General features: G+C 42.5%; 2 protein-coding genes across 2 annotated transcripts; both read right to left on the bottom strand.

Moving 5' to 3' along the window:
• Positions 1–437: 437 nt before the first annotated feature.
• LOC135521173 (acetylcholine receptor subunit alpha-like) lies at positions 438–5,808 on the bottom strand. The gene is made up of 9 exons (XM_064947105.1): positions 5,763–5,808; positions 4,836–4,978; positions 4,686–4,730; positions 4,226–4,335; positions 3,644–3,839; positions 3,178–3,415; positions 1,478–1,701; positions 662–901; positions 438–569 (listed from the first exon to the last, which is right to left on the bottom strand). Exons 1-9 carry the CDS (start codon positions 5,806–5,808, stop codon positions 438–440), a joined length of 1,374 nt encoding a protein of 457 aa, XP_064803177.1.
• Positions 5,809–9,845: 4,037 nt separating this feature from the next.
• LOC135519509 (N-chimaerin-like) lies at positions 9,846–25,014 on the bottom strand. The gene is made up of 7 exons (XM_064944739.1): positions 24,320–25,014; positions 22,425–22,509; positions 14,468–14,641; positions 13,743–13,820; positions 12,756–12,893; positions 10,904–11,009; positions 9,846–10,757 (listed from the first exon to the last, which is right to left on the bottom strand). The coding sequence occupies exons 1-7, from the start codon at positions 24,572–24,574 to the stop codon at positions 10,586–10,588; spliced, it is 1,008 nt and encodes a 335-aa protein (XP_064800811.1). The 5' UTR covers positions 24,575–25,014; the 3' UTR covers positions 9,846–10,585.
• Between the last annotated feature and the right edge of the window lie 746 nt (positions 25,015–25,760).

Below are 25,760 nucleotides of genomic sequence, written 5' to 3'. Positions count from 1 at the left end.
AAGGGCCGGCAGAGGTGAGTAATCCAGATAGGTGGGGCAAAGATACAGGACAGCAGGCAGGGTCAGGGGCAGACAGAATGGTCAACTAGGAAACAGGAACAATCCAGCGACAGGAGCAGAAGGAAAACTGCTGGTGAGCTTGACAAAAGAAAACAAACTGGCAACAGACAAACGGAGAACAGGGGATAATGGGGAAGATGGACGACACCTGGAGGGGGTGGAGACAATCACAAAGACAGGTGAAATAGATCAGGGTGTGACAAATTGCAAACCACCCAATAATAATTCATGTTTATACTGTTAACAGGAGGGGCAAAAACAGCAGCAAGCAAGTCTTCACACAGCAATATTTGACTTTTAGAGTCACTTAGGCCCAGAGTTTTTCCTGGTCAGGTCAATTAAAACGTCTGGCACTATACATGACACACCGCAGACCTCTAGGGCGTCATGCTCAGCTCAATGAGACGGCCTGCAAACACCCCCAGTGTGCCAATGATACACACCCCCATGAACACACACAGCAGAATGTGATCCAGCACCATGGCCACAAACTTCCACTCTTCAGCGGCCTGGGGAAAAGAGGAGAGCAATTAGAAACATGTAAACGGATACTTTAAGGAGAAATCTGTGGGAAGGATGGAAATTAACTCCAGAGTCTTACACTGTTAGACTCCTCATCAGATTTCATGGTCTCAGCGATGTACTTCACCCCCTCAATAGCACTGCGTACGTCGGGGTTCTTGGTGATGGGGGACTGGTAGGTGATTGCAGTAGGGGTGGGCTTGCCTGAGATGTCTGAGATGTCAAAGTCAGCACCATAGATGTTTTTATCCTGTTTCTCCTTTGCAGGACGTTTCATTGTTGAGAAAAACATGAGGTTGGGAATGGTGTCAATGAAAATCTGCGAAGAAAAAATAAGAACAGAAGTTATACTGAGACAGGTAAAATACCTCAAATGTGCCAAATTCAGACACTTCTCTGGCTCCTCAATTTAACAATATCATGGTCAAATCAGAAAATACAGTCAACTATACAGTTATACAGTAAACAACTTCAGTCATCTATATTCTGTCACTAGATGGCAGTACTGGGGAGGGCACTTTTTTTGTTGGTACTATTATGAAGACTTGATACCAATGTATCTACCATGTTGTTTCATGAACAATTTGTGAATACTGTATGCTTAAAAATAGATACATTTCTAAACTCTCATACACTCATAAGATTCACAAATCGGAATGCACAAGTCATCCTTTGGCTGTGTCATGTCATTTAAATTGCAAATGAACCCAAATGTTATTGTTAACAAAGCACCATGCTATTCAAACTTAACATTTACATTTGAGTCATTTAGCAGACGCTCTGATCCAGGGCGACTTACAGTAGCGAGTGCAGACATTTAACTTAACTCTAAGACCCTTCATATGTTTTTTAGATTTCAAAAACGAATAGTTAGAAATGTACCAGCTGTTCCCACCTTGCGAACCCAGGGGGACATGGTGTGAGTGCTGGGGGAACGGTGGTGGGTGTTGATGACGATGACAGTGATGATGATGGAGGCAATGACGAAAACCATGGTGAAGAGCATGTACTTCCCGATGAGCGGCACAGCACTGGATGTGGAGGGGATGAGCTCAACGATGACCAGCAGGAACACAGTCAGAGACAGCAGGACAGAGATACTCAGAGTCATCTTCTCACCTGAGGACACACATGTTCACAAAACTCAGGTCTGCAAAAGCAAACGCATACAGAAGCATTCATCTATGAAGAAAGGCACAATTGGAGCTTGCAATGAATGCAAACTATGTTCCGTTGGGACATAAGGTTATCATTTTCACAATTATAATTGTTGCATACTAAATCAGTCATTCATACAGCACGCAGACAGCTTTTAACAGCTCAGTGGAGAACCCAGGCTCATGACAGACTGAACACATGCTCATCGGGAGACAACTGAGCTTCATAACATCTAACTGTTGTTGAACACTGTGAGAGCAGTTAATAACGAGGTAAGAATGGGTAAAGCAAATTCTACAGTCACAGCATTGCTCCAGTGCAACTCAACTGTGACACCCGTTACAATTTAATTGAAAAATGAAAAAAAAAAAATCAATAAATAGTCATTTGGTCTCAGGACTTGGGGAGCTAATCCCCCCTCTGGTTGGTCCCCTTCTCTCAGATTAATTACAAGAGGGTGTGAAGTGAGTGAAGTGATCATTATGATAATTGATCTTCTGCATCGCTGCACACTGCAGCTTCAGAGAGAGACTGATAGTGAGAGACTGTCAGTGGCATCACACCCTTTAGGGCACTAACTCATTCTGACCACAGGGAGGAGTAGCCTCTGTCACAACTCTTATAGGCTTGGTCCAATTGAACTCCTCCAACCTCTCTTTCAGTCCTCCACTAGATGGGTAGGAATTCTGCTTTTAACAAATGAACTGTGAGTTGGAGCCTGAACAATATTGCCTATACCATAGCTACAAGCAGGAGGAAAGAAATTAGTTGTTTAATTTGTCCCATCCCATGTAGCCTTCCTTACACATAGGCTTACACACAAACAACCTCAGGTAAGCAAACAGACACAATATAATTCCTAGTATGTGTTATTTTTAGTTGAACACCTTTACAGCCAGAAGCCAATTTCCTGCTATTCCTCACACGTCTGCTGGGGTGTGTGTCCAAAACGTATTTACAGAGATTCTACAGTAGAATGTGAACTATGTGTTGTTTTTGCTGTTCAGTCAAATCAGTAAACCAAGAGGACTTCCATTTTGCATCTCAGCCCCTCCACAGTATCATACTGTAGCAGCAGCCCTATCAGAGTTAGGCAGCCAGAGATGTAATTAAACATTAAAGGAAAGGCCTGCTCACAGACATGGCAGCACACAGGGTCTCTGGGTAATGAGGCAGGCCTCAACACTGGGAACAGGGCCAGATGCTAGCCGAGACACATCACTGTTACAGCTAATGTAGCTACTAGAACTTCTGAAGCCAAGAGACAGTTAGGAGGACAAGGGTGTAGTTGTACCAGCTGATACAGGTACTGCACGACCACAACATAAACGATCAATGTCGCTGCTATGATGACAACATATATTTCAGTTAATCTTCAGCCACTTGAAAAATAAAAGGGATTTAGAACTGAAATGATTGAAGTGATGCAATACCAACCAGAGTCAGTGGGCAGATAGAAGACGAGGCCAGTGAGGAATGAGAAGAGCATGCAAGGGATGATGACGTTGACGATGAAGTAGAGGGGCAGCCGCAGCATCAGGAAGTGGTAGGTGATGTCCAAGTAGGGCGTGTCTGGGCAGCAGGCATAGTACACCCAGTGTTTCCAGCTGCGGTAGTCCTTCATCACCCACTCTCCACTCTCCATGAAGTTACTCAGGTCAGGACGGTCGCTGTCCTGGTGGAGACAGGTAATAAAAATGTAATAAGGAAGCAACTGACCAGAAACGGCACAACCTTATTGGAAGGTTTTAGGACGTGGGGTGTTTTGTAATGGGACTTAGAACAATATGTCAAATCGGCACTGGGCTGTATGTGTATACACAGCTGTATCACAGGAGATACGCAGTTTATCAATTAGAGAAATATCTCTAATAGTCTCTAAAATAGTGAAGATGATTATTACGGGATTGACGACAACCAAGTTGCCATCATAGGTCCAGGTACCCAGCTTCATGCTGCAGTTCTGCAGGTCGAAGGGGAAGTGCAGCACAATGATCTCACAGTAGCTCTTGAAGATGGCAGGGGGGTTCCACGTGATCATGCCAGTGTGCTCCAGCAGCACTTTGGTCTCGTGAACGATGGCAAAGTCACCATCAGCACTGTGGGCACACACAAACACGGGCATCAGCACGGGAGATAATGTTAACACAGAGGGACGTCCCTGCCTGGGGCTTGGCATGGCCCTGCCATCACAGCATCCACACAGGCCAACCAACCAGAGCTGAGACTGGTACAGGTTGCTGTAGCATAGGAGCTGGTTGTCAGGGAGAAACAGCAGTGTGTCAGACGTAGGCATATGGTGTGGGGGGAACCTGTGATATAGAAGCCAGATTTAGCCCGATGCTATGTGAGCTCTTACCCACTATGCACAGGGAAAGATGGGAAGCATCATGACATCCAGTCTGTCTGTCTGGTGACATTTTATCACAGTGAGAGAATGGTAAAAAAAAGAAGACATTTGATGCAAATATGGCCTGAATCTTACTTGTTATAGAGAACGAGGTCAGGGCGCCAAATGTCAGTGGAGGGCACTCTTATCTTTTTGATTCCACCATAATCCTCAGGATTCCATTGTAAGTTCACATCCTTCCATTGCTGTAAAATGACAGTACAAGGTACAAAGAGCATACAAAGAACATTTCAGATAGACTATTTGAAGTTCCTGAAATGAAGTCTGATTCAGATGAAATTGACAAAGATGGGATCATTTCAACATGGCCTTTTTCCAGATAATGTTTTGTTACAGTTTCTTTAAAATGTATATAAATCAACGGTTTACAGGGATTGTTTACTGTATCTTCAGAAATAATTCTGGAATTCCTTCTATTAATTATCCATACTTACACCGTCCTTATCATTACTCTCTTACAAAATAGCCAGACAGAAAAATACTTTAATCTCATATTTATATTGCCATGTTGATACAGGAAATGGCAGAAACAAACCTGTTTCAGTCGAACATTGCTGTTAACAATCTGGTTGACCTCATCCTGCAGAGAAAGAGAATTGATTTTAGTTTCTACATAGTGTTTGACAGTGATGTGAATTGCATGATAAATATTGATTGATATGGGATGGTGTGATATCTTTCTTACCACACTGATGAGTTGAATGAGCTGCAGGCCAACTGTAACCACCACTGGGTCCTTGAAGTGAGCGACAGGACGCACCACCTTGTTGTAGCCAGTGAACAGGGTTTTCACCAGACGGGTCTCATCATCAGAGCCCCAGGCAGAACCTGCAAGGAACACAGAGACAGCTTGGTGTATGGCTCGCATGGTACAGTTTGGGGTTTACAGCATCAGAAGACAATGGTTCATGTAAGTGCAAATAGTATATTTATTATTAAAGGGCTTCCCTCATTCCTTCCTTCCTTAATTACTTTGAATCATACATTGTTACAGACCAGTGGTATACTATCATCGTGGGATGCTGGAGGTGATGGAGATGAGAGCTCTGTCAATACAGATAGTGTTTCAAGACGTGACACCCGCTATTTCCGCTACATATTTGACCCATGCCGGAGCAGTATCCCATTTCATTTTCCTACCTGCCCTTGAAATGAAACCTATTTTGCGCAAGAACATACCCCGAGAGCTTGAAAGACATTTTGAGACATTCAAAATGGTAAATCTATGAAAATTGGCTACAAATATACAGTGTATTTCACGAAACAATCGACTTGTGGAGTCAAACACAGATAGAGCACACATGCCCCTGTCAATCATCAGAGCCTAATGCGGGATGCCTTTTAAACTATTCCAGCATATCCAGCAGACACTAGTTTAGCTAAGATATACATCAAGTAAGATTTGAAATCTTATAGTTAACTAAAGGAAAAGCATGACCAAGAATCAATGAGAAATTATCTGATGTACATATCCCATGAATGAATTAGATTTGTAAGATATTCAAATATTGGTTTAGGATAGATTACCACCTAAAATATCCTGGCAAAGGTATGTTACAGTCGACAGAAGAACAGTCAGTAAGCCAACAGGCATGGTTAGAATATGCTTTACCTGCCAGAATGATAAGAAGATGAGAAACAACAAGCAGCCAATTCATTTTTGTGTTATTTTCCCATCAAATCTGGGGTATCCAATGTCCTGAGTCTTCGAATAGAGGGTGAGCAGCTAGCAAGGTGACAACATTGATTTCTGTACTACTTCAAAACGTGGTCAGAATAATGTCAACGCTGACTTGCTGCTTCATGTTCTGTAATGGGGAACAGTATTGTTGTTCGCTGACACCACATGTTATGAGCCACCACCAATAGCTGTCATTTGAGAGGGTCACATTCTTTGTCATCCCTCACATGTTATAAGCTCTACATGGCTGTCTAATCTGGCACTGAAATATCTTACAGTGCAAAACTTCCCATATTATTAGACAGTAATAGCATATGGCTGCTTTCCCAAAACATGCCATTTGTTGTGATATATTGACAATCAGGCTATCAGGATATTTGATACGGGTCCCATTGGTTAACTTGTGTTACATTATAATGTCCTTTCCAGAATATTTATTTGGGAATACTTTACGAGTAGTTTGAGAAAAACACAATGATTTTACATGTCAAATACAGTAATCAAACTGTCACTAAAGTTGTCCTGTTTGATCTCTAATAAATATGTTTTGTCTCCCTATGAGGGTAATTTTGGACCAACATATCCACAACATCTATCCCATCTAGCTACTGCAATGAGTTTCCAGATGGCCAGGCATCACACCCCAACACCCCATCTCCACTGTACACCTGCCCCTTCCCACTAAGGCAATGATGGGACCAGGCAAATCCATTTCCCTACAGCCTCCACCTGTTCAATCAGCCAGTCACTCAACCAGCCGCATCATTCATCTTATTTAGTGGCAAATTGCAATTTTGTCAATGTCTGAATCAAGAGAGATCTGTCTCTCTACCCCCTCCACCCTCCCCATACCAATCATAGACCACCTGAATCCTATAACCTCTAAGTACCTCCTGCCTGGACCCAACCCATGTGACCCTGGAGAAACCCATTGAATCTGCTCATTCAACCTCACCGTGGTCAGGCAGTGGGACTGTGTCATCCTATCATTGCGGTTGAGAACCAGTTCATTCTTTCAGCAGGAGTCGGCCCTTATATAGCCCGGCGGGAGTTTCTCTCAGTCAGACCTATTTTAGTCTATTTTCTACATGTGATTATAACGCTCTCTTAATCTGAATAATAGTAATGTGGTGTCTGTGGAGCATCTGCTCGGCATGGCAGTGCATTGAGCATCTCCCACTGCCTGTTTCTGCTCCCTACCAGATTATGTGGATTATATTTTGACACAATATTTAACCCCAAAAATAGCATTTTAGTTTTGTTTAATGTTCTGAAGATAAATTATATTTACTATCAACATATTCTGTAATTTAACATGAATTACAATTAAAGCTATTCTAAGAGCTCTTTGATGTTGTAAGGGTATTTTACAGTAGGTCAATTGTTTCATGTACATTTTGTTTTATGGGTATGTTGGATGGGGGAAGGGTTGCAATGGCTGTATAGTACGGGATATTTGTATTTGGTGATGCAATTTTATTTAATGTAGGCCTATGCTATTTAAAAATGTCCCCAAATTCCTACAATATGATAGTGACATAGGCTATAGAAAAATATAGTAAATGTCCACATTGAGAACTCAGTATACGACTACCGTATCTGGGACAAGCATTACATACATTTTCCACTTCACATGGCTGAACTGAATATTTCAGCATATTTTAGCAGTTGGAAATGTAGGTCAGCCTATGCAGGACAAAATGTCACACAGCTTCATCCAATCAACAGAGAGAAGACAGTTATCTCATGGATCAGAAGCACTAAAACATTTAGATTCATTAATGTGCATATGAATCAGCCATCTCATGGTATATTTAGCAAATTCTATTTGATTTGCATGAAGATAGGTCTGTCATAACATTGTCACAGCAGTAGTCTGAACATTTACATGGGTTTCTTGGTTTGGTCGACTACTGGCTGCAGCTAATAGAGATGCATAATAAAAACGCTGAAATTAAATAGAATAACAAGAAATGACAATTTTGTTGACCAATCAACCGAAACTCGAGCTGCATTATTTCACCATTAATTCAAACCGAATGTAAATGATAAACCCCAGCGATAAAGATGTCAAGAGTTCCTGAACAGGTTTAAATCATACTGAAGCATGAATACAGTAGCCACAAAGATTTGAGTATAAAATGGGAAAGCATTAAAAAAGCATGAGGTGATTAACACAGAAAAGCTTGGGGCAGGTTCGTTTGGATCGTTTTTAATAATCCAGCCTAAATGCGTAGTGTTTCCACTACGAGAACAATGGCAGAGCATTTAATGGGATTTCACATCATGGGATTTCACATGCTGTCATTCAGGATGGCTGTGGTTCTCCACCAAGAAACCATGGCCAGTGAGATCTCCTAAGGGGTATACTACAAAGCAGGATCAAGGAATTAGCCAGCTAACTTGCCTAAATATTTTTTGAATGAACTTTTACTTTTAAAGAAAGTTAAGCTTAAAATGGGCATGCTCTAATTGACTCAACAACCAAAACACATATATAGTCAGGTCCAAAATTATTGGCACCCTTGATAAAGATGAGCAAAAATTATTTTATAAAATAAATAATATAAATAGTGAGAAATAGTGAATGCAAAAATTGTTTGAGAAATGATATTATTTTATACTGATACAATTGCTCAGTGCAAGAACATTTGTTTAACAAGTAATAAATAATGTGCTAAAAGAGATAGGTGTCAAAATTATTGGCACCCCTGTTTTCAATACTCTAGTACCCTTCCCCTGCGAGGATAACGACACTGAGCCTTTTTCTAAAGCGCGTTATGAGATTGGAGAACATATAGTAAGGGATCTTAGAAAATTGCTCTATACACAATCTTTCCAGATCCTTCATGTCCTTCATCTGTGCTTATGGACGGCCCTCATCAATTCAAACCACAGCTTTTCAATGGGGTTTAAGTCCAGAGACTGAGATGGCCATTGTAAAATGTTGATTTTGTGGTCAATTAACCATTTATTTGTGGATTTTGATTAGTGCTTGGGGTTATTGTCTTGCTGGAAGATCCACTTGCGGCCAAGTGTCAGCCTCCTGGCAGAGGCACTCAGGTTTTTGGCAAGAAATGTCCAGTTACTTGGTAAAGCTGACGTTAACATCAAAGACACCAACACCATATTTTACTGTAGGTATGAGATACTTTTCTTCATATGCTTCTATTTTTGAACGCCAAACCCACCAGTGGTGTGCATGGCCAAAGAGCTCTAATTTCATGTAGGTTTTTTTGCAAACAATATAGCTCAGTATTTGTATTATTTATTTTATACAGTCATTTTTGCTCATCTTTATCAAGGTTGCCAATAATTATGGACCTGACTGTTTAGCCTTCTTAATGAATCAGAAAATCAAAAGTTGTTTATGGTTGCTTATTAAAGTTAGCTGGCTAACTCATTGATCCTATTTTATAGTATACCCCTCAGCGGAAAGTGTTTGAATCAATCAGGAAAAACACATGAACCAAAATAACAACAGCTTTAGTTCACTGGCAGCACAAATGCAAGAGTACACTTTGATTTTATAATGAGCCGCGAGTAAGGAAGATAAGACATCACTGGCTTTTGGAAAATGTGTGGAAAGATATTGCTTGTGGGTTAATTAAACCTAAAAATGCATAAACCCCAAGTGACAATGTTTGCATATGTATCCAGCAATTAAAAATCTGGATGGAGAGAAGGCCGAGCCTAAAGGTATTGTGGGTTTTGTTTTAATCTCAGAGCGAATCATTGTGATTGACACATAGTTTGAGGGGACGCTGCACACGGTCATGTGGGCACTGGGCCGTCTATAGCACTGCCTGTTCATTTCAATATGCAGATTGAGAGGAACAGCCCCCTTTATCAAGGTCATTTTGCAAGTGCACGCAAATGTAGCATGCCATGTATTTCAATGTCTGGTGTCTGGACATATTTTACCATATTCTAAAATTAACATGCACTGCAATAAATGCTTATTCAACAGCTTCATTGTTACTGGAACAATTGCGATGACTCAGGCCATACCAGTGCATTTTCAGAAAGCAAGGTTTAATAAATTAAAATGTACATGAGCAAATTAAGTAAACAAATATTACAATAAAAAAACATTAACTGCACAAATGTAGTAGTTTGAATGCAATAAAGTTTTGACTGTCAGGAAATGTAACAGAACATTTAAAAGTACACTGATTACTTGTTTTCTGATTGAAAGAGGCTTTGAATTTCCCCTAAAGAAGACTTGCATGTAAAACAGCTGAAAAGGCAAAATAGACAGGATCAGTCAAAGATCATTACAAAGGTTCAAAGAAGATAGAGTAGTCTATTTCACATCCAGGTATACAATGTTTCACAAAAACAATTGCCTAATAGGCAACCGGGCGGGAGGTACTGTACATCTACAGGACAAATAATAGCAGAGTAACAATGTTTCACAATCTTTACCACATGCTGGGTTACTTCTACAAAGCTATACAAAATAAAGACGTGGCCTAGTCTGGTCCATCAGTGTTCTACACAAGCCCCGACAAAAATGGGGAGAAAGACATGCAAGTTTAAGGTACATCATCATCCACACCCGTTACAGGGGAAGAAAAAGTGTGGTTCAGCACTAATCCACTCGAAGTGGAAATGGATATATAACAAATGTAATACAAAGATTCCTTAATATTCAAGTCCTCGCACAAAAAAAGTGATTAGGCAGCATCAAGCTGTTTTACAAAACAAAGTGTCTCTTTCCTTCCATGTCTCAGCAGAATGGATGTATGTTTTCAGAAGAGGATGTCTTCATTTTTTATGAGGAACTCCACCACCTGCCGTTGGTAACGGATGTCATTGAGTGCCGTCATGGCATCCAGGTTTGGGGCACGCAGGAGGGTGGGCCCGAAAACAATGCCCAGGTTCTCGGCATTCATCAGGTTGTCCTTCTCATTCAACGTTACCCTGTAGAAGAGGCACATCAAGGAGAGGCAATTAACAATCTGAGCATTCGATAATAACCAGATGTCTCAGATAAACAAGCATGCTCTTACAAATCACCAGGGTAACACGTTGTTTTGTAGAGAAGCTAGAGGGTGTCAATAACTCACCTCTTTAAATGGACCATGAGGTACCTCAGGGTTTCACTGTGTGCTGCAGGCAGAAGTTCCAGAGCCTCACGGAAGGCCTCTTGCTGCTTCTCTGGGTCTTCCAGCTCTGAGAAGCAAACAGAAGCACGGGGTGAAGGCAGAGCAGTCTCTCTGTCTACAGACTCTCACAAGACACTCTCAAAACCTCCCATAGAAATATCCGTGCTCAATGGTTCTCACTGAAATGATTTACTATCATGTGGGTTGTTCCACCTCAAAAAAGCACGATTTTGAAACTCACCATCTCAGATTGTTCTGAAATTGTTTCTGTAGTTAGAAACAGATAAGATAAGCATTCCTGAAATATTATTTTGTTGAAATATAATTTGATCTCTGAGAAATTAAGCTAACTGATTGCACCCAAATTGGCCATTTTAATTTATAGCTGAAGCCCAACGCAACCCAATTCCATTACAATTGCAAAACACTATACAGTGTGTGTTTGGGCCTTTTACCTTTGAAGACCATTAGAGACCTTAAAATTTAAAACATTAGAACTGCTGTAGCCTAATGGTTTGCTTGTTCACCAGGAATGGTCTAACAGTAACTAATCCCTTTTTTGAAGGGGACATTTCCTGGACACAGGTTAAAGCGTAAAATAAGAACAAACTAATTTGCTTTCATGGAGGACTGGCTTGAATTGTGAGGATGACCACACAATTTATTTTAATCATGAGGCAAATCTATTGGTTTTCTACCCAAAGTTGCAAAGGCAATGTTGTGAACTATTGAATAAAACAAATGGGACCAGTATTTGGATAAAAGAGTGTGTTTGTATAGCAGGTACAGTGGCATCTAGTGGTCAAAACCTGGTGTTTCCACACTACTTTCTGGTAAATAATGCGAGTGAATTCAATTACTAATTTCTCTGAACAATGAAAAAAAACACCAGATTCACAGAGAATACATTTCATAGTATGGAGAAGCAATACTCCAAGCCGTGGCGTTATACTACTTGACAAACATAGAGAACTGATACTGTATACTGGTTGTTGGGGTGGGGTTGGCATGGGATGTGGGCGTCAGTGGGTGGCTTTTGACTATTATTTTGGATTCATTGTGTCTTACGCATTGGTAGGAAGAAGTTTGGTCCAAATCGGATGTTGGGTACTATATTTATTGAATATTATCTGAATCATATAAATTAAAATGGACAATTTGGGTGCAATCAATTAGCTTAATTTCTCTGAGATTACACTTAATTTCAACAAAATAATGTTTCAGGAATGTGAATCTTACCTGTTTCTAACTACATAAAGAATTTCAGAACAATCTGAGATGGTGGGTGTCATGGCTTGGCGAAATGACATGGAACAAGGGTTTTCCCCTTCACATCAGAGTGCACTCAAGTCGATATAACTGATTACCACACAAGAGTCATTTTCTAAAACAGAACCATACGAACTTCAAAGGGAGAGAAGCAACTGATGCTCATTTTATGTGGACTGCATGAAAGTACATTACATTCTCCACTGAATGCCCAGGATTGTTAATAACGATACATAAATAGTGGAAATTCAGTAAAGCACAACAATGAAAACTCAAAAACATCATGATCTATTTTGCAGAATCATTTCTGAACACTCACAGAGCAAAAAGGAAGACCTGAATACATTTTCACTGAATGCTTCCATAATGCATCATGGCTTTAATGTTGAGGGATTTACATAATTCAACCACATATATGAAAAGGCACACCAATGGTAGTTCTTCTTGCATGGTACATTTTCCGTGGTGCTGGTGCGTGACTGAAACAATTATACATGGTTTTAACCAGCAGAGAAGAGGAAAAAGCTGCTTTTGTTGAACTCACTTGCAACCTCAATGAACCTGGGGTAGGCATCGTATGAGATGACAGGAATGGGTAAATCCCTGAGGTACAGTTTAAGTGCTCCCGTGATGATGTTGATATCTTCATAAGCGTTTGCAGAGATGTCTGTCTTCTCACCATCTGTGAAGAGATATAACACATTTGTTAGAAAAGAGGGAAGAACTGTCTGGCTGTGCATAAGACATTGCATTACATTCGTCTTGCTGATTGAACTCAAGGAAATTGAGTTCAATCAGCATGGTGTGCTTGTGGTGTAGTGTAAGGTGAGGACTAAAGGGATTGTGTCACCGTGGGGGATGAAATCTAGGCTGGTCCTCTGCTTTGACTCGCCTGGCCTGCTTTCCTCCGACTGTTCCTGAGTCCGACACAGTATCCAGAGCAGGCCATGGCCTAATTCTGAGGGTCTACATATCACAGTGTTGTGAGCTGGAATGACACTCTTGTCATAGGTGATCTCCCATACACTGGTCTAGCTCAGGTTCAGCCCATAGCTCAAGGGTTGCCCTCAATCCATTTCTAAACTCACTCTGCACTGGGCAGAGAACGAGGTAGGCTAACTACCTCTTTAACTGGAGTAGATAAATGAAGTTGGAGGTTTAATACTACGGTGAATTACATTTCGGTCAGCTACAGCCTTTGGACTAGTCCAATAACGGCCTTTGAACTAGTCCAATAATTTGCCATCCCCAGAGCTGGCCCATGGCCCTATCTGTAAATCCTGTGAGTGGACTGTGTCAGGACGAGCCAGATGGAGATGAATCCCTCCACAAATGTGTCACTTTCCCATTAATCACAAATATGCAAACACATGGCATTGCCAACATTTAACTCAAAGATTAGTTCAATGTAAACCATCACATTGAGCACACATGGAGGCGCTAAGAGCTGACAAGCACGCTACTGTGAGAGGCACCCGAGGGGTTTGTTAACACCCGAACAGAAGGATAGGGGTGTCAAAAGAAGACACACCTCTGTCAAATGCCGACTTGACATCTTCGACTGAATCGCTGAATCCAGACATTCTGTAGAGCCCTTCAGACTTCAGACCTATGACAGAGGGATAGAGAGGGATTAATGAACATTTCTGCATTTCCATAACATAACATAGGACTGAAGTGGGCATTCAAGAGCAAAATAAATAGAGGCAAATTCACCTTCAGCGGTCACCTTGGGCAACATAGAGAGTCATTAACAGCTCTTCAATATGCATGAGAAATTAAGAATGTCTACAATAGCATGCAGGGAATAACATGGGCAGATGCAAATAGTTTTCCGCACCATTGGACAAAATAATAAAGACATAAATCAAACATAGCATTAGTTACAGGCGTAGATTACCGGGCTAGACAATGAGGTAGAAATGAGGGTTTTACATCGTTGAGTGATTCAACTGGAATGCAATCAACTGAGGCAGCAGCAGCAACACAGTAAACTATTCTCCATTACACATGTACAATTACCAGGCCTCCCATCAGCTCTCCAAGTCATATTAATGGATAGGACCAACATTACAATCATTAGTCCTTCACCTTCTACTCCCTACACTGAATTGGGTTTGTGTGCAAGTCCATCACATTACATTACAATTCCGTTACAATTCTCAAAATATAACATTTCCTGAAAAGGAAAGAGGGAGTGAATGGTGTAATTTCCAAGTATTTTAATAGAGCCATGGCCATTTATCTTCTGCTCACCTCTTGATTCAATTTCCTGTATGCACATGTCCACTACCATGGGTCGCTTGGTGTTGTGAGCTTTCACCAGAGTTGTTAGCTCACAGCTGTACACTTTCTTTACGTGTTTCAGGTCTGGCACGCAGTTGCGGGGTACCATAGTGGAGCACTGCTTGTGGACGTTCAAACCACAATCTGAAAGAAAAGAGGAAGAGGAGAGTCAGAGTGGACAACCTAGGGATATCTTCCAATGATACGATCTTCCAGGGAAATAATAGACCTGATTGAGCATTGAAGTGTACCAAAATGATTAGCCTGCATCCCCCAAATTGCTCATTTCATTTTAGTTGACGGGCTTGTTTTGTTTTTGCTTGCTAAGGCCTACATCTACTTGATCAATATTTGCCGTCGGCATTTCATTGGACGACTGGAGAATTCTGTCCTAGCTGTTGACTTCACTCACTGGTCAGCTGCCAGGGGTGTTATTGGAGTCACCTTGAGCACCGGAGTGGAACACAGGTCCACAAACAATCCCTCATTCAGACAGTGTGCCATTCATGCATAAAAATAATTCATAACAAATTCCACAAAGTTTGATCTTATAGCTACCAAATGTATAGCTACCAAATGTATTCTTGATTTTCCTATGTAGCATGGTTTGTTTTGTCATTTTTACACACAAAAATAATTTGTAGCTCAACATGCTCCACATTTATGCTCTTCTAAGCAGTGACTATGTAGTTTTAATGAGCATCTCACGCTGCTTTGGTCTTCAGTACTAGAGATTGGGGCCTGAGGTGCAACTGCCTGCCTCAGAATCAGAGCAGATATCAGCTTGTAGGGAGCACAGCACACTGAGCACAGCACAGCAGCCTACAGAGAACAGACGCAGAGCGACTCCTGCTCCGCTTTGTAACAGAGGCTCTTAGAAGGAATTAGAGGCCACTGAAAACAACGTGGCCTGGAGGAGGTAGAGTCAGGCATGCATGCTCCATTCTCCTCCAGAATCTGGGCTCGCACACAATGGCCGGGCAGGAAGAAATTCAGCCGCGGCGGGCAACATCAGACCTAGATTCAGAGGAAATATGTCATACATTTTGCTCCTCAAATATCAATAATTAAAAAATCACAAAAAGACTATGATCTACTGGTATAACTATACATATTTTGATTAATATGGGCCCTCAGAGAAATTTCACCAGGCTTTATTCATGTGCATTGATGCAGAAATGTAATTACGTTTAAGAGATGATTCTCTTAAGGGTATGAGACAGGCAGTGTAATAGAGGGCAGCCTCTCACCAGGCACAGGTCTGCTGAACTGGTGTTGTGCATGTGAGCACGCACACACGCACACACACACAATGATGTGTTGGGAGAGCCCCAAGGGAGCCTAGGAGCCTGCAGAAAGACACTGCTTTACTGCACTGTCAGCTCTGTTGCCATGGCGAGGAGAAGACACTCCAGTGAGGATAAGCTCTGCTCTGATATGGCTAAAAGGGTTTGACACTGGAGGTGGGGAAAGAGGTAAGGGTCCAGTCCCGCTGGTAGCCAATCAACACATTATCATGTAGTTTAACCTTTACCGTGCCTGGGATCCCCAATGGTTCTCTATCTCACCATCTCTAATGCCACAGCATAATACACCATCTCTAACGGCAGCAGCATAATACACCATCTCTAATGGCAAAAGCATAATACACCATCTCTAATGGCAGCAGCATAATACACCATCTCTAATGGCAGCAGCATAATACACCATCTCTAACGGCAGCAGCATAATACACCATCTCTAACGGCAGCAGCATAATACACCATCTCTAACGGCAGCAGCATAATACACCATCTCTAACGGCAGCAGCATAATACACCATCTCTAATGGCAGCAGCATAATACACCATCTCTAATGGCAGAAGCATGATACACCATCTCTAATGGCAGCAGCATAATACACCATCTCTAATAGCAGAAGCATGATACACCATCTCTAATGGCAGCAGCATAATACACCATCTCTAATGGCAGCAGCATGATACACCATCTCTAATGGCAGCAGCATGATACACCATCTCTAATGGCAGCAGCATGATACACCATCTCTAATGGCAGCAGCATGATATACCATCTCTAATGGCAGCAGCATGATACACCATCTCTAATGGCAGCAGCGTATATAATATTATATGTAGTTCTCCATCATAAAATCAAATTGTATGTGTCACATGCGCCGAATACAACAGGTGTTGAATACAACAGGTGTTAGCATTTCACCTTACAGTGACTATGCATAAATAATAACCGAGAGTAGCAGCAGCGTTCTGGGGGCGGGGGGGGCAATGCAAATAGTCTGGGTAACCATTTGATTACCTGTTCAGGAATCTAATGGCTTAGGGGTAGAAGCTATTTAGGAGCCTCTTGGACCTAGACTTGGTGCTTCCGGTACAGCTTGCCATGAGGTATCAGAGAGAACAGTCTATGACTAGGGTGGCTGGAGTCTTTGACAATTTTTAGGGCCTTCCTCTGACACCGCCTGGTATAGAGGTCCTGGATGGCAGGAAGCCTGGCCCCGGTGATGTACTGGGCCGTACACACTAACCTCTGTAGTGCCTTGCGGTCAGAGGCCGAGCAGTTGCCGTACCAGGTAGTAATGCAACCCGTCAGGATGTTCTCGATGGTGCAGCTGTAAAACCTTTTGAGGATCTGAGGACCCATGCCAAATATTTTCAGTCTCCTGAGGGGGAACAGGTTTTGTCGTGCCCTCTTCACGACTGTCTTGGTGTGATTGGACCATGTTAGTTTGTTGGTGATGTGGACGCCAAGCTCTCAACCTGCTCCACTACAGCCCCGTTGGTGAGAATGGGGATGTGCTTGGTCCTCCTTTTCCTGTAGTCCACAGTCATCTCCTTTGTCTTGATCATGTTGAGGGAGAGGTTGTTGTCCTTGCACCACACAGTCAGGTCTCTGACCTCCTCCCTATAGGCTGTCTCATCGTTGTCGGTGATCAGGCCTACCACTGTTGTGTCATCAGAAAACTTAATGATGGTGTTGGAGTCGTGCCTGGCCGTGCAGTCATGAGTGAACAGGGAGTACAGGAAGGGGCTGAGCACGCACCCCTGAGGGGCCCTCGTGTTGAGGATCAGAGTGGCGGATGTTTTGTTACCTACCCTTACCACCTCGGGACAGCCCGTCAGGAAGTCTAGGATCTAGTTGGAGTGAGAGGTGTTTAGTCCTCCGGTCCTTAGCTTAGTGTTGAGCTTTGATAGCACTATGGTGTTGAACACGGAGCTGTAGTCAATGAATAGCATTCTCACATAGGTGTTCCTTTTGTCCATGTGGGAAAGGGCAGTGTGGAGTGCAATAGAGATTGCATCATCTGTGGATCTGTTGGTGCGGTATGCAAATTAGAGTAGGTCTAGGGTTTCTGGGATAATGATGTTGATGCGAGCCATGACCAGCCTTTCAACGCATTTCATGGCTACAGACGTGAGTGCTACAGGTCGGTAGTCATTTAGGCAGGTTACCTTAGTATTCTTGGGCACAAGGACTATGGTGGTCTGCTTGAAACATGTTGGTATTACAGACTCAGACAGGGAGAGGTTGAAACTGTCAGTCAAGACACTTGCCAGTTGGTCAGCGCATGCTCAGAGTACACTTCTTGGTAATCCGTCTAGCCCTGCGACCTTGTGAATGTTGACCTGTTTGAAGGTCTTACTCACATCGGCTGCGGAGAGTGTGATCGTATAGTCGTCCGGGAACAGCTGATGCTCTCATGCATGTTTCAGTCTTACTTGCCTCGAAGCGAGCATAGAAGTAATTTAGCTCGTCTGGTAGGCAGGCTCGTGTCACTGGGCAGCTCTCGGCTGTGCTTCCCTTTGTAGTCTGTAATAGTTTGCAAGCCCTGCCACATCTGACGGGCGTCAGAGCCGGTGTGACTCAATCTTCGTCCTGTATTGATGTTTTGCCTGTTTGATGGTTCGTCGAAGGGCATCGCGTGATTTCTTATATGCTTCCGGGTTAGAGTCCCGCTCCTTGAAAGCGGCAGCTCTCCGATTTAGCTCAGTGCGAATGTTGCCTGTAATCCATGGCTTCTGGTTGGGGTATGTACTGTACGTACAGTCACTGTGTGGACAACGTCATCGATGCACTTATTGATAAAGTCAGTGACTGATGTGGTGTACTCATCAAAGCCATCTGAAGAATCCCGGAACATATTCCTGTCTGTGCTAGCAAAGCAGTCCTGTAGTTTAGCATCTGCTTCATCTGACCACTTTTTTATAGACCAAGTCACTGGTGCTTCCGGCTTGAATTTTTTCTTGTAAGCAGGAATCAGGAGGATAGATTTATGATTTGCCAAATGGAGAGCAAGGGAGAGCTTTGTACGTGTCTCTGTGTGTGGAGTAAAGGTGGTCGAGAATTTGTTTTTCCTCTGGTTGCACATTTAACATGCTGATAGAAATGAGGTAAAACTGATTTAAGTTTCCCTGCATTAAAGTCCTCGGCCACTTGGAGTGCTGCCTCTGGATGAGCGTTTTCCTGTTTGCCTATGGCTGTATACAGCTCATTGAGCGCGGTTTTAGTGCCAGTAGCTGTCTGTGGTGGTATGTAGACAGCTACGAAAAATACAGATGAAGACTCTCTAGGTAGATAGTGTGTCCAACAGCTTATCATGAGATACTCTACCTCAGGCGAGCAAAACCATTGAGACTTCCAGCTGTTGTTCACATATATGCATAGGCCCCAGCCCCGTGTCTTACCAGAGACTGCTGTTCTGTCCTGCCGATGGGGTGTATAACCCGCCAGCTGTTTGTTCTTAATCTCGTCGCTCAGCCACAACTTGGTGAAACATAAGATATTACAGTTTTTAATGTTCCGTTGGTAGGACTTTCAGCTCGTCCCATTTGTTTTCCAGCAATTGAACATTAACTAGCAGGACGGAAGGCAATGGCAGATTAGCCACTCATCGCCTGATCCTCGCAAGACACCCTGATCTCTTTCCGCGAAATCTGCATTTCCTTCTCCAGCGAATAACGGGGATCTGGGCCTGGTCGGGTGTCTGTATTGTATCCCTCCCGTCCGACTCATTGAACTCTTCGTCCAGTTTGAGGTGAGCATTCGCAGTTCTGATTTTTGGTCATAAGAGACGGTAGCAGCAACATTATGTACAAAACAAGTTACGAACAACACGAAAAAAGAAAAAAAAATAGCATGGTTGGTTAAGAGCCGATAAGATGGCAGCCCTCCCTTCCGGCACCATCGCTGTTGAATAGAATGGGGATCAATAGAGAATGGGCTGTGTGACCGAGCTCTCTGGTTTTTAATGCGGGAGGAAATGGAGTTCCTTCTCAGCGCTCAGAGCTCAGAGCCCAGAGCTTTGTTTTCTTCATGGGCATGATGGTATGAGACTGGGGGGCGTCCTCTGATGAGGAAATGTAGCACAACAAGCACTGGCAGGGTCTGGCTTCCTGGCACTTGCCCAAAAACACATACAGAAAGAAAGGGGGAGCACATTTTTGGAATGCTAAATTCAAACATCGCATAAGACTTCACTGTCCTAGATTCTGGTCGCCATGGGTTTTGTCTGAAGGAATGGCAAAAAAAGTCTATAGAGAATCTCCAAAAATAGGCGCTTTTCATTCGATTGTCATCTGCTTTCTAAGGCAGCGCATAAATTATTCATAGCTCAGCTTCCACAGACATATGTGTGGCTCACTGTGACACATCAATAATATATTAAACACACACATCAGTCCACGTTAATACCTCATTATCAACACCTAGGGACTCCTGTTTATCAAAAAACAATGATAAAAACAGTATTATTTTTTAATAATTTTGGATATTTTGTACATGTGAAATCATTCACGTGGTTTTTGGACACATGAATTTCTCACTTGTTTTCTCCCCACATTTCATTATTTTTCACATGATTATGTTCACCACTTCCAGCTACATCTGGTCTCTCATCTAGGGACCAACCAGAACCAACCCTGCTTAGCTTCAGAGGCAAACTAGAAGTGGGATGCAGGGTCATATATTGCTGGAATGAATGTGACAAAACTTCAAAAAGGCAGCGAAAGCAAACAAAAAATTGCAGAAAAGAGGGAGGCGTTATATTTAATTGCGTTCAGAAGTTTTGCTTGATATTAATGCCGCAAAAGTAACTCACTTAATAGAGGATTACACCATATAATAACACTATTACTCTATTGAAGGTGTTTTAAGCCGCAATCTTTAATTTAAACATTAACAAAGTGTATCCCCGCTACAGTTTTGGTAAAAAGCAGAGGGATGGGGCTGGAGAAATGCAACCACTCTTAAATCCATAGATTACGCTAAGAATGCATGGAATAACCATCCATGATATCAACATTTTTGTTTTAAACATGTTTGTTTACATTTACTTTGCATACAAACATTGGAGTAAATATCAAGTTTTCTCACATGTGAAACAATCACGTAAAAGTGTTTCACATATGAAACTGCAAATTCAATTTTTACATGTGGTTGTTTTTCACATGTGAATCTACATATCCAATTTCCACAAATTTCATGCGAAACTGCAATTCACATGTAAGGCGAAAACATGTCATTCTCCTCACATGTTAATATAAGGTGGTGTTAACATGTGAACTCTAAATGTAATCCATATGAAAATATGGTTTCACAAATGAAGGATGTTTAAGCTCAACATGTGAAAACAGATACTGTATTTCATATGTGAAAGTGCGATTTCACATGTGAAAATACGATTTTTCATATGTGAAACTGCAAATTTGACATGTTTTCTTTTTTGTAAGGGTGGTGTGTTCCAAAAGCTTTTGCTCTCAAGCTAATTAGTTCATCCTTTTTAGAGACCTTCACAATGGCAAAGCATGCATTCACCGCAGATATATGATCCCATTTTTGACATACGACATTCATGGGATGCCACAATTATGCCACATTTTTATGTTATCCTAGCATTATAAAATGGCTTGTTACCTAATATCCTGTGATAATAAAAATGATATAAAATCACTATAATACATTCAAAAAACATTTTTAAAACACTTAGATGGGAACAAAGGAATCTCATGACTATACTGTACATCTTGTAAATGGCTCCAAAACATCAGCTACTGGTTATTGTTCAAAAGGCAGCAAAATCACTCAACTAGTAATATCAGCCCTGATTGGATAAATAGGCCTAGACGTACACGTGTTAGAACATTGTGAATCTATTCAGAGACCATCAAGTGAGTATTTCCGCATGAATCCACAGAGGCATTCTCAACCCCCCACTTCCCCTGCAACTGGAGCAGAGAGAGAGAGAGAGAGAGAGAGAGAGAGAGAGAGAGAGAGAGAGAGAGAGAGAGAGAGAGATAGCGAAGAGAGAAGGGAGGGAGGGCGAGAGAGCGAGAGACAGTCTGAGTCCGAACGCCACTGTACATTATGATAATGGACTGATCAATATGACAGGATATAGAGGGCATATAGAGTGCATATAGAGTGCATATAAGTACACTATTAGTCTGACGTTGAGTGGAAAACAACTGCTTTGAACATTACGTGAGAATATGGGAATTTTCATTATAGCTTGTCATTTGAACAGTGGAATAGTAGCCATCAGCAGACTCATCAACTTGACCTCTCATTCATTAGTACAGTAACACACAATCTGCTCTTAGAGCATGACTTTCACATTAGTGGGAGTATGGATTACATCACACTGAGTAAATGCTTGATGTTGAGTTCTTATTTCACTCTATTATACAACTCCTCTAATCTATTTCCAACACATGGTGGGATTTTAGATTAAGGGACGCAATAGGACACATACTTACAAACACTCACATTAAAAACCAGGTTACCCACATACTGGGGTGAGAACATAAAAGTCCATTATGTAAATAGAGAACAGCGTGTTGTTAAGAAAAGAGCAGCCAGGGGCAGCAGCTGTATAGTGGCTGTCTACTGTTGAGTATAGCACAGTACGTACCTGCACACTTGACTCCCTGAGCCTTCAGCCCCCACATGAAGTTGGCACAGTATTCACACCAGTGAGGTCCCCGGAACGTGTGGACCTGGAGGATAGTAAGAGAGAGAGAGAGAGAGAGAGAGAGAGAGAGAGAGAGAGAGAGAAGAGGGAGAGAGAGGGAGAGGGAGAGAGAGAGAGAGAGAAAGAGAGAGAGAGAGAGAGAGAGAGAGAGCTGGCAGTCAGAAGCTGCAGTCATGTAATGCACAGGTACCATACCTTCCCCAGGTTGCCCTGCAGAAAACCACAATGCCGGCGTCTTAAACTAGTTAAGTAAAGGGATTATCTCTGTGTGTGTGTTGTAGATTAGGGGCGTTTAGAGCCCAGTCAAATCAGACAGGAAGTCTAGTCCATGCTAACCATTAATGAGTGGTCAGGCTGAATAGTGGTGGTGGTGATGTGATGGTGATGCAGAACGGGGGAGGATGGGTGGGCACCGTTGACCCTGTGCCAGTGTGAGGGGGCATGTTGTCATGGAAATGTGCTACGGCAACGGTTAAAGGATTCTCACACAGGGAAGGGAGCTCCCACTCCGCCAGGCAACATAACAACAGCTCAGCCAATCAGGAGTGCCTGATCCAGACCTCTGGGCAGGAGGCAGTGCTGCCACCCTCTGAGGTGTTTTCCTACACGACGCAGGCAATAATGGCCCCTTTGATATGAGGTGAGAATACTAGAGCCATCACCAATACGCTGTGTGAACTCACTATGGGAGCAGGGAAAGCATGAGAAGATCAGCAGTAAAACAATCCGCCACGGTATGCAATAGAGAAGATGGCATCAAGTCTGATGAACTGTGAGTTCATCAGACTATACTATTTGCAGGACGGTTAGAATCTCTTTTGTGATTCATGGTTTACAGGGAAAGGAAACCTTACTCTATTTGGTTGGAATACCTGAGCCAACAAGGTGAAAAATCTGTCGATGTGCCCTTGAGCAAGGCACTTAAGCATAATTTGCTCTAGGGGCGCCGTACTACTATGGCAGACCCTGTAAAACAACACATTTCACTGCACCTATCTGGTGTACGTGACAATAAAACATGTTTTTGTGTGTGTGTGGAAAAAACAGAACATTTAATTAACCCATAAAACTTAGCACTGGTTGTTATGTCTGGCCTATCTGGTTAAATTTGTCTCCAATGTTAATTTTTAAAATCATATTTTGTAATCATAACTTCAAAGAGATATCTTGGCTGTACAGAAGGTTTAGGATGATTATTCATTTTAATGCTCTGTCAATAACTATTACACCCTAACCATATCAGCCCAGACTGCTTCCTGTTGTGAAGGGATCTTGAAACAGTTCTATATGTGACAGACCCTTAAAATTATTTAATGGCGCATTCAGCATGGACTGCATGGCAGAGTAATAAATAAATAAGGAAAGAGGGAAGCAGGAGTCCTGTAAGTGTCAGCAGTTCTAGAACCTTTGAGGGAATGTTTCTCCCCCAGCTCCCAACTTCATTAACTAACCCAAACAGTCTGAGCAGAGCAGGGGCTAAGTCTGCTGACTGGAGCCTAATGGGGATACCACTCCTCCACTGCCCCCCCCCCCCTTTCCATCACCTAATCTCCCCATCTGGTGCCCGAACCAACAACAGTGGACTACAGACTGCCCAACAGATTTCCTTTTGAAAAACACTCAGTGGACAGATCCAAAAACAGTCCTGTTTTCTCAGGCTTTCTCTCGCCCCATAACCCCCCAAACAGACCTTCTGGTGGCCAACTGCCACCACAGCAGCATACTACAAAAAAACACCGCCTGTCTACAACATGCTGAAATACAAGCCATATTTTAGAGTGGAACGGCATGAAGAGGTGCAACAAAACTACTGTTCCTGTGGCGATCTGTCTCACCTTGAAGTTGTGGACTTTTTCGTACTTGTGCGGCAGGCTGCTGTCCTTCAGCGTGGCTTTGCGGACCAGCGATGTGAGCTGTGAATAGGCAAACAGTTTGAGAGGCTGCCAGATTGTGGCTGGAGGTTTCTGGGGTCCTGAGATCCTCATCCCCAGAGCAGCTGCCAGTATGTCCTGCTGGTTGGCCTCCTGCTTGGCCTTCTGAACCAGGGACTTCTCTCCCTTCTGGACCTCGTAAGACTCCCTGGATGGCATTCTGACACTCAAGTTGGACAAATCAGATGAACAAGCAGCAAATCTTCTAGCGCAGTCCAAAAAGTTAGAGGGCCCCTGGAAAAAACTGGATGCTTAGAGCTAGTTTAAACTATGTAATATTAATTGCATTGTTCCAATTGGACAATTCTCAAGTAAGTGAACAAAAACAGCACACACAAATCGCAAAATCCAATACGCAAAAGAATGTGTCCTCCTTTAAATCCTCTCACCACAGTAAGAATTGGATGAACAATGCTCCAACGATGAGAGTCTCAAGTCCTGTGATGGTTGGAGTTGGATAGAAAAGATAAGAAGCCTTGGGTGCTCATTTGTTCCCTGAATGTGTACGCAGATGAGCTGATGTTGTGTTAATCCTCTCCTCCCTGTGCAGAACTGATATGTTCTCTCTGGAACAGAGACAGCACAGTGTGTACTGTGAATGGATGCTGCCAGCATTACCAGAGTGAGGGGAAAGAGGAGTAGTCACAACAGATTAGATGGATCGCACTGGCCAATCACAGTGAGGCAGGAGGCTGCTTATGCTTCATCGTTGCAGTTTCCCCGCCCTCTACAACCCCCCTCTCAGATCCAAAGCAGGAGAGCTTGTGTCGGAAGAGTCAGAGTGAGCGTGGGCTGATAATGAGCAATGAATAAGTCACGCATCATCAATGAGCTGCCACTGCTCACAGCTAAAGACAGAGGTGGGCTGTTGGAGAAAGGGTTATTTTCAAAATCTGGTTACCAACCATTTCCTGTTCCAGGGACCACAGAGACCTGTCCCCATACTCCAAAATGATATACAGAAAAACAAATAAACATCTCATATTTTCAGCTAGAATCTTTTTCGATACATGTTTAAACCACATGAATTTAGCACATGAAACATTTAAAACACATGCACTTTCACAAAATAAAATTCACAAAAATATGAATAATTTAGTTGGAAACGCTATGAATAGGGAGAGGTGATGCAAGGCCGTGTTTTTCAACTGCAATAGTCTTCCTGCAAGCCTATATTTCAGTCACCATGCAGACAACCCAGAGAGAATTAACCCAGATGTGCTCATCCCACACAATTACAAGCTCCTTGGGGTACCTTCGAGCTTTGTTTTGTTTCCTGGCTTCAAATACATAAACAGATTAAAGTAATATGTCAATGAAGGAAATCATGAAATACTCTTTCATC

Source organism: Oncorhynchus masou, chromosome 29 (assembly GCF_036934945.1).
Source record: "Oncorhynchus masou masou isolate Uvic2021 chromosome 29, UVic_Omas_1.1, whole genome shotgun sequence".
Classification (NCBI taxonomy): domain Eukaryota; kingdom Metazoa; phylum Chordata; class Actinopteri; order Salmoniformes; family Salmonidae; genus Oncorhynchus; species Oncorhynchus masou.
Note: the sequence above shows the minus strand (reverse complement) of the source record. Positions and strands in the feature narration are given on the sequence as shown.

Coding starts and splice junctions, on each gene's coding strand:
- LOC135519509 (XM_064944739.1), bottom strand. CDS start 24,574: ATGCCATCCAGGGAGTCTTACGAGGTCCAGAAGGGAGAGAAGTCCCTG. Junction 12,894..13,742: donor CAAGTCGGCATTTGACAGAG/GTGTGTCTTCTT, acceptor ATCTCTTCACAG/ATGGTGAGAAGACAGACATC. Junction 10,758..10,903: donor CTCATGGTCCATTTAAAGAG/GTGAGTTATTGA, acceptor CCTCTTCTACAG/GGTAACGTTGAATGAGAAGG.
- LOC135521173 (XM_064947105.1), bottom strand. CDS start 5,808: ATGAATTGGCTGCTTGTTGTTTCTCATCTTCTTATCATTCTGGCAG. Junction 4,979..5,762: donor TCTTCTTATCATTCTGGCAG/GTAAAGCATATT, acceptor TGTTCCTTGCAG/GTTCTGCCTGGGGCTCTGAT. Junction 4,731..4,835: donor TCATTCAACTCATCAGTGTG/GTAAGAAAGATA, acceptor CTTTCTCTGCAG/GATGAGGTCAACCAGATTGT.